Genomic DNA, 16,064 nt, shown 5'->3' on the forward strand with positions numbered 1-16,064 from the left:
ATGTGCATGTATAGCACTCAATACTTAGTCGGGGCTCCTTTTGCCTCAATAACTGCAGTAATGCGGCGTGGCATGGACTCGATCAGTCTGTGGCACTGCTCAGGTGTTATGAGAGCCCAGGTTGCTCTGATAGTCGTCTTCAGCTCCTCTGCATTGTTGGGTCTAGCGTATTGCATCCTCCGCTTCACAATACCCCATAGATTTTCTATGGGGTTAAGGTCAGGCGAGTTTGCTGGCCAATCAAGGACAGGGATACCATGGTCCTTGAACCAGGTGCTGGTGGTTTTGGCACTGTGTGCAGGTGCCAAGTCCTGTTGAAAGGTGAAGTCTGCATCCCCATAAAGTTGGTCAGCAGCAGGAAGCATGAAGTGCTCTAAAACTTCCTGGTAGACGGCTGCATTGACCCTGGACCTCAGGAAACAGAGTGGGCCAACACCGGCAGATGACATGGCACCCCACACCATCACTGACGGTGGAAACTTTACACTGGACCTCATGCAACGTGGATCCTGTGCTTCTCCGCTCTTCCTCCAGACTCTGGGTCCTTGATTTCCAAAGGAAATGCAGAACTTGCTTTCATCAGAAAACATAACTTTGGACCACTCAGCATCAGTCCAGTCCTTTTTGTCCTTGGCCCAGGCGAGACGCTTCTTGCGCTGTTTCTTGTTCAAGAGTGGCTTGACACACGGAATGCGACACCTGAATCCCATGTCTTTCATGAGTCTCCTCGTGGTGGTTCTTGAAGCGCTGACTCCAGCTGCAGTCCACTCTTTGTGGATCTCCCCCACATTTTTGAATGGGTTTGTCGTCACAATTCTCTGCAGGGTGCGGTTATCCCTAGAGCTTGTACACTTTTTTCTACCACATTTTTTCCGTCCCTTCGCCTGTCTGTTAATGTGCTTGGAAACAGAGCTCTGCGAACAGCCAGCTTCTTTAGCAATCACCTTTTGTGTCTTGCCCTCCTTGTGCAAGGTGTCAATGATTGTCTTTTGGACAGCTGTTAAGTCAGAAGTCTTCCCCATGATTGTGGTGCCTTCAAAACAAGACTGAGGGACCTTTTAAAGGCCTTTGCAGGTGTTTTGAGTAAATCAGCTGATTAGAGTGGCAGCAGGTGTCTTCTATATTCAGCCTTTTCAGAATATTCTAATTTTTTGAGATACCAAATTTGGAGTTTTCATTAGTTGTCACTTATGAATATCAAATTTAAATGTAATGAACATTGGAAATACATTGGTCTGTGTGCATTGCATGAATATAATGTACAAGTTTCACGTTTTGAATGGAATTACTGAAATATTTTCAACCTTTTGATGATATTCTAATTTACTGGCCAGCACCTGTACATATGAGGGAGTCCTTCTGAAGCCTTCTGATGCTGGCCAGCACAACAAGGCAAAGAACGAGTTGATCGGTTCTCTGTGTCAATGCATCACTGCGAGATTTAGTGATGTGAACAGTGGTGTCCTGCATGCTATGCGACTGACCAGGTTCCAGTGCTGGCCAGAGGCAGACACGAGTTTCGGTTAGTGGTGGACACATCTTGCCAATGCATTTTATGATTTACGACAACTTCTGAACTTTGTAGTAATGTTTTCCCTTGTGCTCAGATTTTGGTGATGAGGAGATAAACAAGCTCACAAGTCACTTCCGACCTCTTCTGCTGTCTGCTGGAGTGGATGTGGACTTGATCCCTGATCAATGGACAATTCTTAAGGCTGAACTGTACACAGCAGGATTTAGCCAAGGTATTTAGAGAATTATGTTAGAGAAAAAAATTAACATTGATGTTCCTAAATGGCAAAGTTTTTAACAAGTCCTTGAAAAGCTAAATGTCTAATAGTGTGAGATTTGAATTTGTTAAAAGCGCATTACAAATCTAATTATGTCTTTAAAATAATATATAAAGCAGCATTTTAAACTATTGCTTGCTAGACTGTAATTTTGTCGACCCTTCTGCAGGAACTTTTGAGAAAACCTGGCCTACTGTGAACAGAATGCTGCGCCATCGGTGTCCTGACGTCCTTTACCTCTTTGATGCTCTCCTCACCATCCCTGCAAGTACAGCTGACGGTGAAAGAGGGTTCAGTGTCATGAAGCAGGTAAAGAGTGACTGGCGTTCACGCCCAAAGTCTCCTAACGATCTTCGTCCTGTAGCTCTAACCTCCTTGGTGATGAAGGCCATGGAGAAGATCATAAAAGAGCACATTGTAAGAGCAACTGAGCCCCTGATGGATCCACTCCAGTTTGCTTATCATGCACGCAGAGGCGCCGATGATGCAAAAATCTTCATCCTGGACTCCATCCACAAACATCTGGAGCTCCCTGACTCCTCCGCCAGGCTTCTGTTTGTTGACTTTTCATCAGCATTCAACACTCTGCAGCCTCACATCCTGGCTACTAAACTTTCCTCCCAATTTCATTTAGATGACCAGTTAACCCTGTGGATACTGGACTTTTTAACCAACAGGACTCAGAAAGTTTGGGTCAACAACTGTCTCTCCGGTCTCCGTTCCACCTCCACCGGCTCCCCCCAGGGCTGTGTGCTCTCCCCCCGCTCTACATCCTCTCCACCGACGACTGCAGATCCACACATCCCAACTGTCACCTGGTGAAATACGCTGATGATACAGTCCTCCTATCACTGTTGTCAGGCTCCTCACAACACCACAGACCTGCTCTTCAGGAGTTTGTAGAGTGGTGTGACAGCTCCAAACGTGACCTGAATGTGAGCAAAACCAAAGACATGGTGGTGACCTTCTGCAGGAGGCCGAGGGATCCGGCTGCTTCAGTCACCACCATTATCCATGGGACCCCAGAGGAGGTAGTGGAGGAGTACAAGTATCTGGGAACCACCTTTGACAACCTCCTGAAATTATCTGCTAACACAGAGGAGATTCTCAGGAAGTGCCACCAACGGTTATATCTCCTTAGGAAGCTCAACTCCTTTGGAGTCAGCTCCTCAGTCATGATGACTTTTTACTGTGCCTTCCTGGAAAACATCATGACCTTCTCCATCACTTGCTGGTTCTACTCTCTTAGCCTCCAGAACAGGAACAGACTGCAGCACACTACATCAGTGTGTTCCAAAAGTAGGCCTGCCTGTTAGAACTCTTGCTCAGGTTTTCTATCAACAAGCCCAGAGACAGGCAGCCAAAATCCTCCACAACCCCTCTCACATTCTTCACCCCACGTTTCAATGGCTCCCCTCTGGGCGACGCCTACGCTGCATTTCCTGTAGTCACTTTATTCACTTACTCAGTGATTTTTGCATATTTTACTGTTTTATCCATCTTCTTGCTGCTTTATTACTTCCTTATTGCCTATTTATTCAATGTTCGTATGTCCAACATCATCCTGCTCTGCTGTTATTTTTATTTTTATTTTATTTTTTTAATTGCCCCTCGGGGATAAATAAAGTTTTTCTGATTCTGAAAGGTGAGACCCTCTCTGACCTCCTGAAAACCCAGTTGTGCTCACCTGACATTAAAGACTTTGATCCAACCACAGCCATGGACATCTGGCATGCTGACAGTTTGCGCAGACGCAGGCCTGAATTTGTGCGCAAAAATGCAACAAAAGAAAGTGATGCTTACTCAGATTCAGAAAAAGAAACAAGTTCAGAGAGCTCTGAGGATGAGGATGTTTGATTCAGAGGAAAGAGATACAGTGGGAAAAAAATAAATCAATGTTGCACTTTCTATATGTTCTTGTGTGTATTGCAGTATGTGTGCGTTTTTCACAACAGCAGTGTTAATAAAATGACAAAATCTTCATTCAGGGGCATTCATAATCTCTTTTTTGACTGCAGAAAAAATGGCTAGTGGAAATCCAAGGTGATGATCATAAAGGTTAATTTTGAACCCTGGTTTTTACAATGAAAGAAAGTTTATATTTTGGATTTGTACTTCCAAGTTCTCACTTGGTGTCGTTCTTATCCTGACCTGCAGGTGGCGGTAACACGTTCATTGTTCTCCGAGCGCCAACCAAAACCAAGACGAAGAAGAAGTAAAGTGACCGTTGGCAAAGTTAGCTTGTTGTTTGAGGTGAATGTTGAGTCTCTGGGTTAAACATGGATTCAGGAGAGTCTCTGATGGACTTTGTCAACAAGCAAGTAGCTACTGCTAGAAAACTCATCACGAAGGTTGAAGAAGCCTTGGCCCAGTTCGAGGAAGGGCTCGGTGATCAGCGCAGACTGTCGGATGTGAGCTGGGAACCACAGAGCCGCTCGCACGGAGCAGGTAAGAAACACCAGCGGGACTCGTGCAGAGACGGACTGGGACAATTATTTAGCCCGGGGCCCTGTCCTGTTATTATTTAAGGTGTGTAGAAAGCTGCTTTCTTGTGTAGATCATCTCCAGCAAGCGGACCTCAGTTTTCTGACTGCCTTTTAGCCAGCCGTCTTTCGATTTTTACAGGCGCAACTACAAGAGAAATTACGGTGTCCTCGTTATAGAGTGCCTTTCAAAATAAAAGCGCTCAAAACACATTTCAACGTTTGTGTAAAATTGTGTCTACGATAAAACTGCGTTTTATGATTTTATCTATTTAAAAAATACTTTTAGTTAAAATAATGAACACGATATAAACGTGTTTGTGTAAAATTTTGTGCAGGATAAAACCGTGTTTTTTATGATTTTATCCATTTAAAAATACTTTAAATTAAAAGAATAAACACATTTGTCTACTTTGCAATTCTTATCCCTCCCCTCCCTTTCATCCTGATCTGATGTGGGATTTCAAAAGAAAGTGAAAATTATTGACAATTATCACTAAATTCAATGGTTTCATTCTCAAAAACTGTCTAATTCCACAACATCATTCCACATCAGTCTTAAAGTACACACCGACTGCTAAATCCTCCCCAACTTTCATAAGGACCTGATGTGGCATTTCAAAATAAAGTGCAATCAAATATGACTTTAGAGACAATTTTCACTATATTCAATGGTTAATTTCTCAAAAACTGTCTGAATCCACAACATCATTTGTAGTGTTGTGTTGTTTATCAGTCTTAGAGTACACATCGAGGACTACATCCTCTGCAAATTTTATTAAGACCTGATGATACATCAGAAATTTTGTGAGGATGTAGTCGTCTATGTGTACTTTAAGGCAGATGTGGAATGAAGTTGCGGAATCAAACAGTTTTTGAGAAATCAGCCGTGGAATATAGTGAAAATTGTCATTACTGACTAGTTTCACTGCACTTTATTTTGAAATGCCACATCAGATCTTTATGAAATTTGGGGAGGATGTAGTGCTCGATGTGTACTCTAAGAATGAAGTGGATTGATGTTGCGGAATGAAACAGTTTTTGAGAAATTACCATGGAATTAGTAAAAATAGTCATTAATGACTTTTGATTGCACTTTATTTTGTAATGCCACATCAATCTATCAAAGCTTTATTTATAAAGCGCCTGTCGGGAAGCCCAAGGCGTTGAACATGGTACATGAGAAATGTGAAACATGATGAATTTATTGAAAATAAAAGCACAGGGTTTCCCTTACATAGGCGTAGCCATGGCGGCCCGCCACGGCTGAAATCCCACCGCCACGCCTACAAGATCCCAAGTTATATTTATTTATTTATTTTGCGCTGTTTCCCGAAGAAGCAGCGGGAACTACTATGTTGTCGCTTGTGATCACAGCCAGTGGGCAGCAAGAAGAAAGGAGCAGGCAGGGCAAGGTGAAGTTACAGCATAAGTTACTGAGTTTAAAATTAGAAAGGTAGCAGTGGATATAATGCTTTGTGGTTTACATGTTTCAATAGCATTAAGATAAACGAGTGTTGACGATCTTGACAGGGTTTCCTCCAGTGCTTACTAGGTCAGGTTCTCCTCCCCCCACCAGGCTAAGCATCACTTATTCATGTAAAATTTATTTATTTTTTCATGTCTGACTTTAACCGCATCTAATACTGTATTACGGCGTGAGCGCAACGGCGACAACTTAAGTTCGATGTGTGAGCAGCGTGAGAGGTCGGGTGTTTTCAGCTGAACCCTTAAAACCTCCAGCAGCTACGCTGCACTATTGACGTGTTAGCGCGTGGCGCTAACAACTTAGCGACGTGACATGTCTCGGAGAAAGCGTAAAAACACGTTGGACGCTTCATCTGAAGCGGGAAAATAACACCTCTTCTTAAGCAGAGCACGACGCCGCCTCAGCTCGTTCACGGCCGAGCCGGACTGAGCTCGATAACATTGACCCAGCACAGCCACTGGGTCGTTGGAGCTGCCCCGTGACTGCCTGATGGAAAACCAGCGGGTTTCATCAGACTCGTAAAGTTTCTTGTTTTTGCTGGGGACCCCTGCATTTTACTGCTCCCTCCTGCAGTCTTCCCCTATTAACATTTAAAATGATTCTGTAAATTCCGTGTATCAATAGAAAACACCTCTGCCTCTGCCAGCTGCAGTAAATGTAGTCTTTTTGAAGCGACTCATGCTTTGTTTTTATTAAATGCTACATAAAAAATCCTTTCTTGCCATTTGTGTGCTTCTGTGAAGTCTTTGGATGGACAAGTTCAGTTAACCAGATTCAAGACAGGAGAGAGACAAGTAGAGCCACTGGGCCAGCCTGAAAGACTGACAACACCCAACTAGAGGTGTGAATCTTCACTTGTCTTTCGATTCGATTACGATTATTGGGTCAACAATTCAATTCGATTCGATATCCCGATGCATCACGATTATTTCATATTAATTTGTTTTCATCGATAAATAGAAGATGTCAGATAATTGCTTTTTTTTTATTATCAAAAACGTAATTGACACAACCTGCCATCCCTCAAAATCTCTCCATTCACAACAGGTTAGGACAAAACATTTTTACATAATGGGTTTATATATGAGTGTTTAATGTCTCTGAGCAGTTCTAGAGTCAAATATTTATGCCACAGTTCAAGGGTGTCAGAAATAACAGCAAATGAAATGTTTGACTTAGTTTATTTTATTTGAACCCAGTGGTTCATTTCTGAAATGTTGGAGAATGAATCAAGTTGTTTGATGCAGAAAATAATAAAACATAAAACACATTCTACATTTCCAATAATATTTAAGATGTGTGTTTTATTCTTTCTGGTAATAACACCAGCAGAAGGCTGTGGGCTGGATTAGGATTAAATTACCCAGCTGATGGATCTCTTTCACTAACCAGCTAACTACAAACCTTTCCACTAACCTGTCCTGTGTGACCCTCACCCTTTAACCCTCATGTCCATGCTGTCTCTGGAGGAGCAGATAGGAGACAAGATCTCCTGTAACTTAAAATGAACCAAAGCTTCCTCCCAGTTTCTCTTCAAGCTGAATTTAACATCAGTTTATCATCATGACAGAAAATAATAAAGTGGAACAAGAACTTCTATCTTCTATCTCTCTCTCATTTTAAATTCTCTGTGCCCCTAAATAGAAGAGACAGATGATTACGCTGCAGCCGCCGTCATTGACCCCACCCCCTCCCCAAGACCGGATCTCCCTACATTACAACAAGCGGTCTGACTGAGCGCTTCCAGGAGAAATAATAATTAAATTATGAAAATAATAATGCGTGTTTGGAGCATCGGTTTAGAGGAGTGTCCTCCGATCCTCTCTCTTGTGTGAGCAGACAGTGTCTCTCTCTCTCTCTCTCTCTCTCCTCTCTCTCTCTCTCAGTTGCTGATTGAGCGAGCGGAGCACGCCGCGTGACAACCCGCTCAATTAACATAATTCACGGCCCAAATCCAACAGACAGGGTGTCCGCGGGGTTTTAAAAAGTATTAAAAAGTGATAAATAAAAATAGTCAAATTTAAGGCCATTATAAGTGTTAAATTTGGTCTCAGAGGTATTATATTTTCCAAATTAGGTATTATTTTTTCAGACTATCAGATGTCGTATTCTGAACATCGACATAGAAATATATTCCGAATGAAATGTTTTGAACGATTATAAAAACAAAACAAGCCGATTATTTGCTCTGCCCACTTGCGCTGCCCTGAGTTGCAAATGAAGCGCTCCTCCCACAGTGTTGCCAACTTGGCGACTTTGACGCTATTTCTAACAGCTTCTCAGACCCCCTTCTTGACTTTTTAACTTAAAAGTACCTAGCGAACACCTCAGAAACATCTCTGGTAACCCTTAGCTACTTTCTGGATAACTCGTCGACATTTCCTGCAGGTTAGCTAAACACTCCGCCTGCGCTCCCGGCCGTTCTTCAGGACATTAGGAAAGGGAATGATGTAGTGATGTGTCGGTCGCTACAGAAACAGCTCTCAGAGCCGGCTCCATGTTGGAGTAACCAGAGTGAGTGACACACACCGTACCTGCGGACTCCTGAGCCGCTAAAAACGGCTAAATGTGTGCGTGCGGCGTGCTAAACACACGTGCAGCTTGCCCTGATTGCTGTGAGACCGGGTTGGGGGGTGGGGGGTGCAGCTGTGGTTGGGACAATTATTACATTAACTGATGGACCTGTAAATAAATAGTTTATAAGTAAGGTAGAAATAAGTTCCTCACGCTGATAAATAACTAATCTCTGAGGACACGGTGCTAGTGCACTCTCCTACAGCACCTTGACACAACTAAATAAATGTTATGCAACATTTTGTGAACATCAATTTGCATGTATTTGTTATAAATGCCACTGTATAATTCTTGCTGTCAGTATTTGCAAGATATTGGTATTTGGGTCTGTACTGGTTAGACTTAAATGAGTTAAACCAAGGTCTATAGCCCTTGGGTCATTTGCTATAAGTATATTGGTCTTTTTATACTGGGAATCAGGAGTTATTTTAGTGATCATCTTGTTTCTTGTTTATTTTTGCCCTGATTGTGCCCTGAGCAATTTTATGACTGAATAACAAAAAAAAAAAAAATCTACATAAATTGAAACATCGTCTTAAATAATCGAGATCTCAAATTCAGTCACAATAATCGTGATTATTGTTTTTGCCATAATCGAGCAGCCCTACTTTAGCATATCCGGTCAAATAATGATGACGTCATATTCAGTGGTCGTTCTGCATCATTTCAGGCCTCGTGGTCAACTGTCTGAACCGCTGAACAGAAGTGCCTGGCTTATTTTCTAAGTAAAATAAATATGTGCAATACGTTGTCAACATCAGTGAGTCTCTAAGTCTATTCTTTTTATATGTTATGTTAAAATATGTGTAAATAGGTCGCTGATTAAAGGAGACATAACATGCTTTTAAGTTATTCCTTTTTACATCTAAATCCTTCAGTTGGGGGTCTAAATACAGTGGAACTGCAGTTCTTTGGTCTGATTTCCTCATTATTGTTGCTCTACAGACCCTCATCTACCCCTGTTCTGAGGAGAGTCTTGAGAACGAGCCGTTTTTGGGTACTGTCTCTTTAAACTGGAGGAGGAGCTGTAAACTCCGCCCCCCTCCATAGTGCAGACCTGTACTCTCCTCCCCCAGCCGGACTTTGTAGTTCTATAGAGAAATCATTATGTAGCATAGCAGATTTAGCATAGCATATTAGCATTTTTAAAACATGTGGGGAGGGTAGTTCATCAAGCTGTTTCAAGGCTGCTAACTCTCTCATGCATTTGTCTGTAGTCACACACACACCCGTCACGGCCGACGGAGGGACAAGTGAGCAGGCACGTGCGCGCGCACACACACACACACCCGTCACGGCCGACGGAGGGACAAGTGAGCAGGCACGTGCGCGCACACACACACACACACATCCGTCACGGCCGACGGGACAAGCGAGCAGGCACGCGCACACACAAGGAATGCTGCTTGCTTATTTATTTCTATAAAAAATGTTTTAAAAAATGATACAGCTCATTAAAACACCATTAAAATATATTTTATTAAGATCTCTATCTATATATATATACATACATATAATTATAAATAATTTTATAAGTAGTCTTATTTAATATTGGGTGTCTTAATGGCTGAAAATGGATAAAAAGCAGTTACATTTTAATTTAAAGATTTGAGATTCTAGTCAAAAATAAAGAACATTCCTCCAAATGTTCTTTAATGTGATTATAATTCTAATGCTTAGAACTTTGTTTTTATTGTCTGCAATGTGTAGCCTATATCTTTATTAAATGCGTTTAGCTGTAACGTGGTAATTCTCTCTAATGTGTACAGAGAGGTGGACATCAGTGCTGCAGTGAAATTCCCAAGATCAGTCTGCTTTGCTAACAAATATAGTTAAATCTTACCTGCATTCTAAATAAATACCGTTAGGTGAAAACATCAGTAGGCATTGAGTTATTGATACAATCCCTAACAGCCAGAATGGAAGAAGAGCATGCTGGGTCATCCTGGATCTGAGCCTGTTCTGTGTATTTACCTACAGGATGCAATAAATGTCTACAAGGCGGAGTTTGGACCATTACATCTAAAAGAAAACATACAATCAGTGATTTTTTTATTGTTTACATTAAAATACAAATTTTCTACGTATTAACCTCACAGCAAATAAGTAGAACTATATAATAAACAGGTTTTAGTAGTTAAACAGGCGTTGTGCACACAGGTGCTTTGTGTCCCGGTGCTGGTGGTATCTAGGTCTCAGAGTTCCTGTCCTCCTGCCGTCTTCTGTTGTCCTCAGGATACGGATTGATGTTTCCTGATGATGAGGGAGGGGCAGTATGTGGGCTTCAAACTGGTCCTGGATAACAGTGGGAGACCTCCGTTGTCTGAATACTGAGACCAGAGGGTTGGTGAGATGCAGATCTTCTCTACCTCATCTAGACACGGAGTTGGTTCAGGGAAAACTTTTCCAAAGACCAGTTCCATGATGTCATCGCCATATTCTGCAATGATAGACAATAACTTTAATGACATATTTTGTTTACAAGCAGCTTTAGGAAAGTTGTTTCTTTAGCTTTCATGTTTATAGTCACGTTTGTGTTTGTTCACAAGTTCACTTTGCTGCAGTGACTTCATATTTTCTTACAAATGTAATAAAATAGTGACACTAAAATTATACAAATGATTCCTTATGAAAGGAAGCTCATTAGAGAGCAGTGCAGACAGACTTACTACATGCTGCAGCTGTTTTTGTAGGCCAGCTGCTGCTGAATTTGGGGAAAGTTATTCTGCACACATCCAGATCAGATGGTCGATTACAGAAAATAATGTAATTCAATAATTTCTAAACAGACTAAACAAGTAAAACATCAAATAAATCACTCTGCTGTCATCAGACGGAGGGATTCAGGGGGTGAGGTGTTCTTAATGATGAGGGTGGCTGAGGTGTGTCATCACTTACTTTGGTCTGGTCCAGACCGTCTCTTTACTGGTGGGTCTCCTTCCTCAGTAGGTGTCGTGAAGGTCCAACATCTGAACGTTCTGTGTTCCTTAGAGGAGAAGAAAAGTAACATTAGCAAGCTGGCTAAATTATTTTTACTAGCATCTCAAGGACTTGGAGAAGCAGATCTTCACTTACCTAAACATCAGACCAGTTTGTCCCAGCTGAGCTCATCAGGCCTTTAGTCTGACAGCCTGTCAGTGAAACACGGCTCCAGCCTGCTGGATGTGGACTCTAAAAAGCAAAGGAACATTTTTACTTTTGTTTTAATTATTTTACAGCTGATTTGATCAGCTTTCCGATGCTCACGCTCATACAGACGGTGAGCTTTGCTGCGTCTGACTGATGCAGAGTTAGTTTTTATATCTGCAGTGAGACAAAAAACTAACCTCACTTCACTCAGAGATTGTTCTTTAAAACTCTATTAAATCCACTGTGTTGACGCACTTTAATGACTTTGTCACGCTGCATTTTAGCTGATATGGGAATTTATTTACTGGATGCTAAGATTACATCACACTCATGTAGAATAACACACAGGCTCTCTGCTGTTACAATCAGTGGGAGGTTATCATCTGGTGTAAAAGAAGGCGTTGATCAGAAATCACGTTTTATTCCACGAAAATCATCCAAATCCACATTAATCTGGGTGCTAACTTTACTAGCATACTGTGCTAGTGATAGCAAGCCGGATGCTAACGCTTTAGTGCTGCTAATGCCCGTAAATCTAAAGTAAAGTTTGTCGACATTTTAGAGTGATATGAAGCTTACCGCTCTAATGCTGTGTCCCAGTGCTGTCACATTCAGATGGAAATGACTCCTTTTAGATAGATGAAGCCCTCGGTACTTACTAGCCAGGAGACACAAACGAACCACGCGCGCGCACGCACGCACGCACGCACGCACGCACGCACACACACACACACACACACACACACACACACACACACACACACAAACACACACACACACACACACTACTTTTTCTTCTGTTTTTTTTTTAGCAGTAGTGTCATCAGCTCCTGGGTTTAAATACTGCCACACCACCCTTCCTTAAAACGAGGAACAGTTTTGAGCTGTGTGTGGCTAAAATAACCAGACATTCTGCATTTTTCCAATAGGACTACAAAAAATCTTAGCGAGATGAAAAAATGGCGGATTGGCTCTGTGTTTAGCCGAGGGCCATTACCATATTTGGTAGTTATCCTGACGAAATAAATTACTGATGTAATAGATAATTTGAAAAACTGAACGGGTGGACAAATATGCCCAAAACTTAATTATTAAATATCTAAATAGCAACTCCAGTGAATAATATAAGCCTTTTTGCTCACTTAGACACTTAAAATGTGAAACACACTGTGTTAACGGATAAAAAAGTGGGGTTTTCATGTTATGTCTCCTTTAACACTTGCAATTTAGTGTTGTGATGGTTTTAAAAAAATTCTGAAGGTAGTAAAAAAAAAGTATTAAAAAGTAGTAAATTTTACTTAAGGATTGCTGTATATACCCTGAACAGAACCGGTCGGGCTGATTCGGTTCCGGTTTGGTCTCAGGTTACAACTCCAGCACTCAGCCCTGCAGTACCACATTAAGGCGGAGGTAAATGTGGAGGACGCTCACTCTGACAGATTTGGATTGTGCGCTGGTGCCGCCGTTAAAAAAACAAAACTACATTCCACTATAATCGATTATGGCGTACTTTTCTACGATGCAGAATCGTTTATGTCCGCATCCCGATGCATAGATTATTTGATTATTTTCCTCAGCTCTACACCCAACACCCAAGCACATTCCATTGGCCCTCATCTGTGGCTGGCTGCATTTACAAATGAAAGGCAGCTAACGATCAGTGATTTAGTCATTGTTATCAAACCTACCAGTTATTTGACAAAGCTCTGGTAGAGCTGGGGGAATCAGAAAATGCTGGGAGTTCTAGTGTTAACACAGAATGTTCTGTTGTGGAGATACGATCTAAACCACTCCAGAACAGACCCTTTGATCCCAACCCATCGTTCCAAGCGATCAAGTAGAATCAATCCTCTGGTCAACTGTGTCAAACGCTGCCGTCAGATCTAACAACAGAAGCACCACACAGTGCGTTTACATGCAGCCAGTAACCCTTTTAAAACCCGAATATTCACAATAACCTGGTTCCGCAGGTCCATGTAAACACCGCCAAAAACCCGGATATGCTCATAACCGGGATTTTAAAAACCCGGTTACTACACCTGGGGTAACCCTTTTCTAACCCGAATGTTTGGTCGTGTAAACGAATACCGGGATATCCCCATCAAAGCGTGTGTTCTGCGCATGCTCTGTTCGCAAGTAATCTTGGTCTTTTGAGTAGCGAGACGTCTTGTATGCGCCAGAACACCGGAAGTAAACAAGTTGGGAGCAACATGGCGAGTCGCGGCACAGCACCACACTTTTGGAGCGACGAGGAAACTAAAGCGCAAACAAACGCGGTCGCTATCTCTTCTGAACTGGGAAACATGTTGTTGTTTTCATGGTTACCGGAACAAGAATAACCGGAAATGACGCATATTGCGTCTGGACGTAGTCCATGCATCCTGACGCTACCCCAACGTCCGCATTTAAATCGGGTTATGCAAGTTAGGGGTAACTCTTTCTATTTATGCTTGTAAACAGGTTATTCTGATCAACTCAGAAACCCGAATACCGACCTTAACCCGATCATAACCCGGATATTGGCTGCATGTAAACATAGTCACAGATGTACCCTGATCTAGTGATTGATATCATTTAAGACCCTCAGTAGAGCCGACTCAGTACTATGGCCAGACCTGAACCCTGATTGGAAAACCTCAAATAGATCATAGTCTGCTAAATGTGAGACCAGCTGCTGATAAACGACTTTCTCAAGCAGTTTCAATGTAAAAGGCAGGGCAGAGATAGGCCTGTAATTTTTTATCACAGAGACATCAGCACCAGGTTTCTTCAGGGTCGACCGAACAACTGCTGCTTTCAAAGCAGCTGGGACCACACCTGTGCTGAGGCTCCCATTGATAGTCTGACCAAGTGATGGGCCAAGACACGGAAAGGCAGCCTTCCAGAGACGAGGCGGCAGGACCTCAAGTGGAGAGCCAGATGGCTTCTGCCTTGCAACAAGCTTATTCAGCTCAGAATAAGAAACGGTATTGAGGTATCTCATGGTGGGTGGTGATGGAGGAACTGGAACAGGGTCAATAGAGTTACCAGAAATAGCTGCTCTAATGCCTGATACTTTATGAACAAAGAATTTGTGAAAATCTTCAGAGTTTCCAGCAGCTGTAGTGGACAGGAAGCTGGGCTTCTGATACACCAGAACAGAGTTCAGTGTTTTGTAGAGAATCTTGGGATTCTTAGAGTTTGTTTTGAGGATGTCTGCAAAGTAGGCAATTCTAGCAACCCTCACTGCATCCAGATAAGCAACCAGGTCCAGGGTGTGACCCCTGGCATTAGGGCTGCAACAACGAATCGATAAAATCGATGAAAACCGATTATTAAAAGCGCTGGCAACGAACTGCGTCATCGATTCGGTGTGTTACACAACTCCTCCAAAAGCGCCCCCCCCCCCCCGCCCGCTGTTGCGCGAAGACCTGAGCAAGTCAGATCAGCGCGAGGGACAGCCGGCAGGTGTTTGGAAGAGGAACATGGCAGAAGCAGCGAGACCCAAAAAAGTAAAAACTTCTGAAGTTTGGGAGCATTTTCAGTTAAATCAGGTGAAGACATTCGTTACCTGCAATGTTTGTTGGTCAGACTTAGCATGGCACGGGAGTACGGTGATGATGCAGCATCTTAAACGCAAGCATGTTGGAATCATCAGCGAGGAGGGTGAGAGCTCTGTGTCCGGGTAAGTTAAAAACTTTTCAAAAGTGATTCACCCAAGCCCCGGATTATTAAACAGACTAGACATACCCTAAGCTAGTAAAAAACAAAGTCTATAAAATCGTAAGTGCTACGCTTATTAGATAAACAGGGGTGGGGGGTCTTCCTGTAGACTCGCGCTGCTGCAAACCGGTTCAGCCATCACATTCCCGCAGACAGAACACCGGATTAACCATATGGGCAACTGGGCAATTGCCCAGGGCCCACGAACTCTAAAGAGTCCTGGGCAGCAAGGGCACAAGTAAAATACCGTATTCTCCCGCTTTATATTAAACTATGGTGACCGTACGTCCGGTTTTCCCCGGACATGTCCACTTTTCACTCTCTGTCCGGGCTGGGGGTTCTTGTATTGATGAAAATGTCCGGCTTTTCATCCAGGAGCAGGGATCGAATTATGGGGGAGCTGTATATCCTACACATCCAGGGGAGCCGGAAAGAAGTTTTCTACCGATGGTGATATTACATCATTTATGGACTCTTTTGAGCAGAGAGCACAGAGAGCGGCACAGCACGTTGTTGCACAGCGCTCCCAGCGCACGGTCCATTCTCAAAGTGGCGCAACCAAAAAACTATAATTAGTACACGATCATTCATGTCCGCACATGTTCTTTATTTTCTGTCTTATTTGCGCCTGAAGCGCTCTGCCATGCGGAGCTCATCATCTGTGCTGCGGTGATTTCACCTCACTGATGCAGCATCGACACTGCGCTCCGCTTTACGGTCAGGAGATCCCTTTGATCTGCTCAGAAGTAACTGATGAGGTGAAAAAGTAAGAATCCAGGCAGCAGTTTTTCTGGAGAGTTTAGAGGAGATGCAGGAAGATGAGAGACAGACAGGACAGGAAAATAGTTGAATAAAAACAAGAAAACAAAACAAAGTGTTGAAAAGTAAAATGTAGGT

The 16,064-nt window shown here is 42.8% G+C and overlaps 2 protein-coding genes across 4 annotated transcripts in view; both read left to right on the forward strand.

Annotated features, from left to right (window-relative positions):
- Positions 1 to 1,349: 1,349 nt before the first annotated feature.
- Positions 1,350 to 2,612, forward strand: LOC129165502 (uncharacterized). The gene is made up of 2 exons (XM_070548047.1): positions 1,350 to 1,745; positions 1,960 to 2,612. The coding sequence occupies exon 2, from the start codon at positions 1,995 to 1,997 to the stop codon at positions 2,610 to 2,612; it is 618 nt and encodes a 205-aa protein (XP_070404148.1). The 5' UTR covers positions 1,350 to 1,745; positions 1,960 to 1,994.
- A 1,199-nt stretch (positions 2,613 to 3,811) lies between these two features.
- LOC129165487 (zinc finger protein ZFP2-like) overlaps positions 3,812 to 16,064 on the forward strand; it is a 155,502-nt gene continuing 143,249 nt past the window's right edge. For 2 of the 3 annotated variants that reach the window (XM_070548040.1, XM_070548038.1), the window contains exon 1: positions 3,857 to 4,238. In XM_070548040.1, the coding sequence (XP_070404141.1) occupies positions 4,070 to 4,238 (169 nt within the window). In that variant the 5' untranslated portion in view covers positions 3,857 to 4,069. Of the gene's footprint in view, positions 4,239 to 16,064 lie in introns of all 3 variants that reach the window. The other variant, XM_070548039.1, reaches the window with a different exon arrangement.

This window comes from Nothobranchius furzeri, chromosome 2 (genome assembly GCF_043380555.1).
Source record: "Nothobranchius furzeri strain GRZ-AD chromosome 2, NfurGRZ-RIMD1, whole genome shotgun sequence".
Taxonomy (NCBI): Eukaryota; Metazoa; Chordata; class Actinopteri; order Cyprinodontiformes; family Nothobranchiidae; genus Nothobranchius; species Nothobranchius furzeri.